Source organism: Poecilia formosa, unplaced genomic scaffold (genome assembly GCF_000485575.1).
Source record: "Poecilia formosa unplaced genomic scaffold, Poecilia_formosa-5.1.2 Scaffold96, whole genome shotgun sequence".
Lineage (NCBI taxonomy): Eukaryota > Metazoa > Chordata > Actinopteri > Cyprinodontiformes > Poeciliidae > Poecilia > Poecilia formosa.
This window is the reverse complement of record NW_006800035.1, coordinates 1,824,520-1,827,658: the sequence shown is the minus strand read 5'-3', so window position 1 is coordinate 1,827,658 and position 3,139 is coordinate 1,824,520. Positions and strand designations below refer to the sequence as shown.

The window sequence follows — 3,139 nt, the reverse complement described above, 5'->3', positions numbered from 1 at the left end:
TTTTTATATGGACTGCATATAAAAATATTAACTAAATGAATGATTGCAGAACATTGGTATGTTTTTATCCTAATTCACTGGCTGATTTTAGTTAATGTGATTTCTCTCCAGATGGACAACTTAGTTAATACAAAAGAAACATTAATAGTGCAGTAACATTTCACTATCCCACCAAAGACTTGTATTTGGCAGCACGCCACTAAAACTATCACAAAGACAATTTTTTCTCTTATTTCATATTGTATCACTACATATATTTCTAAAAGAAGACTGTTGCAGTCTTAGATATGGACTAGACTGACAGGTGACAAGTTGGACAGATCATGTCTGTGATAAAGTTAGCAAACCAAAACATAGTTCCATTCCAATGAGAACATTCAATAACCCACCAAGAAGTCTGAACGGTTCTACTTTTGTAAAAATAATTAGGAATATCATCTGATTTAAATTACAATGGGTTTACTGGTTCAACTGGGGCTAGATGTATTAAAGACAAAGTAAACACTAATACCACTGGGGTGCTACATCAGTTGAACAGTGTTGTAAACTGGATTTGCCTCCTGACAGATTTCTTATGGTTTGGCTTTCTAGTCACACTTAACTATTCAATCAAAAGGCTTTTGATAACAGTTAAAGAATTCACTTCAATACAAACCTGTCTGACAACATGAAGTAGGCTAAAAGATCTCCAAAAGTAAGACATTGCCCTGATTTAAAGAAATTCAAGAACAGGTGACAAACACAGTCATTGAGATCAATCTGGAAAAGGTTACAAAGCCATTTTAAGGCTCCAGGACTTCAGAAAACTACAGTGAGAACCGTTATCCACAAATAAAGAAGAAATACATCAGTGAAGAAACTTCCCAGAAGTAGCTGGCCAACCAAAAGTTACCTCAAGAGGTCAGTAACGACTCATTCAGGAGGTCAAAAAAACAAAAAAAAAAACAACAGAAAATCATTTGAACGCTGCCGGGCTCACTGTCTCAGCTAAGGCTCATGATTTAGCAAGAAAAACAAAAAATAGGCAAAAATGGCTTCCCAATCTTAACCCATAGGAGAGTTCCGAGGACATACCTAGTAGATGACTAGATTTAACAGAGATGCTGTGGAATGACCTTAGACTGGACATTCATGCTAGAAAAACTTTAAACACTAAAGAAATCTGTAAAGGGGCAAAAACTCAAAGCACTGTAATTGCTTAGCATAAGAGCTTCATCCTCCATCTAATCAATATGAACCTAACAATGAAAAACAGAGCTGCAACACTCAGAACTGCATAAATTCCAACATACATATTTTTGATATAAAACACCTTTTATTTCTGGCAGGAATTAGCTTTATTAGAATTTAGTATTCTATGTTATTACCCTAAGTTGTTATTTTCAAAAAAGCATGGCAATAAAACGTGTTTATTTAAGAGTCAGGCCTGCTTAGTCAAAGGCTGGGAGAGAGATAAGAAATATTTTCTTCCATTTGTTGTAAATTAGACACAATATAAACTGAATGTTCTCTGCTTCCATTCCATGGTTTCAGAGACGACACTTTTCAGCTGTTTGACACTGAAAAATAGGGGCTTTGATTAAAGGTGTATGTCATACCTTGTCTTAAAACTATATATATATATCCCAAATCATTACCTAAAAAGCCATTACTGTGGTAATATTTCAACCTGAGATTAAATTTTTCAAAATGTTGTATTGTGGGTGTTGTTTCATTTCTTGCCTGATTTCACTTTGAACATAAACTCAGCCTGATAAAGACATACGCGAAAAGTTCCAAAGTACAAACCCTTCTGATGCTCACAGAGACTGAAGTTTGAAGTAGTAAACACTATAAATGTGGGTCCTGATGTGTAAACATTTCATTGAGTCTGTGATGAAGAGCCATCATGATGCTGCTGTCAGACAACAGTGCTGATGTCATCAGCATCATCAGGTTTCTTGGGCTTACTGGGGAGAGACTTGAGGTACTCCAGGTGGCGCCGGGCGTCCTCCTGGTTCTGACGAACATAATACACCACATATGATATAACCATTGCAAACCAACCAAACATGGTGACAAGCATGGCATAGTCTGTGGTCCTTTTTGCCAGGTTACACAGGTCAGTGTCAACTGCCAGGAAAGGTCGACCCTCCTGATCAAGAAGTTCGGAGCTCCTGCAAAGGACTCTAGCTGCGGCCTCGTGGTTGTGAGCCATTCCTCCAATGGCCTGCTGGAGGGCGCAGTCGCAGTGCCAGGGATTGTCATCTACAATGATGCGGGCCTTCAGTCGGGCAAAAGCATCCCTGTGAACGCTAGTGATGCGGTTGTGGGAAAGGTCCAGCACCTGTAATGTCCCCTCGATGCCACTAAAGGAACCTTCCCCTAAAGTTTCCACTGCATTATAAGAGAGGTTCAGCTCCCTCAAAAGCCGGAGTCCACGGAAGGCTTGGTCGGGCACAGCACCTATTTGATTGTGGTCCAGCCTCAGGAGGACAGTATCGACTGGGAGGTTGGGGGGAATCTCTTTGAGGCGGGACTGACTGCAGGTGACGTTGAGACCGTGGAGGTGGGGGTCGCGTAGACAGCTGCAGCCCTTTGGACACATGCTGGCCGAGGGGAAGCACAGGGCCATGAGGACAAGGCTCTGGAGAAGCAGGCACATGGGGATGGAGCGTGACAGCCACAAGTCCAGCAGAGTCATACTGACCGGCTTCCAGCAGCATCCCGCCTGGGGCCGCAACACCACCACTGGTCCTTTACACACATGGCATAGTGGCTGCTGGACCTCACACTCTACTCGCTACAGATACTGGTGGATAAACTGGTCTCATCATGTTGTGTTGGGATCTGGAATGACATGAACAGACAGTCAGTTGAGACATGTTATCCATTGTTATTCCTTTTACTGGTCCTGATTGAATGCAGAGCAGGAGCAACTTTTCTCAGTGTCTCACCTTGTCTACCTTTGGGTAGTTTTGGCTTCTTTGGATATTAGTTTACATAAACTGTTTTAGTCTTAATTAATTGTACTTAATAGTAATAGTCTAAAATGAAACTGATATTGATTCCTGTTCAAGAGAACCTTCCTATATATAAAATATGATCACTATGTCACTTAAATTGGCTTTACTGAAGTTGAGATTTTTGCCCGGAAAAT

At 40.8% G+C, this 3,139-nt stretch overlaps 1 protein-coding gene and 1 long non-coding RNA gene across 2 annotated transcripts in view; one reads left to right on the top strand and one right to left on the bottom strand.

Moving 5' to 3' along the window:
• Positions 1–3,139, top strand: part of LOC107836911 (uncharacterized) — a 20,552-nt gene that overhangs the window by 7,076 nt on the left and 10,337 nt on the right. The gene's annotated exons all lie outside the window — the stretch shown is intronic.
• Positions 7–3,139, bottom strand: part of lrrc3b (leucine rich repeat containing 3B) — a 46,050-nt gene continuing 42,917 nt past the window's right edge. The window contains exon 2 of the mRNA XM_016674472.1: positions 7–2,829. Within this exon, the coding sequence (XP_016529958.1) occupies positions 1,901–2,683 (783 nt within the window). The 5' untranslated portion in view covers positions 2,684–2,829 and the 3' untranslated portion in view covers positions 7–1,900. The remainder of the gene's footprint in view (positions 2,830–3,139) is intronic.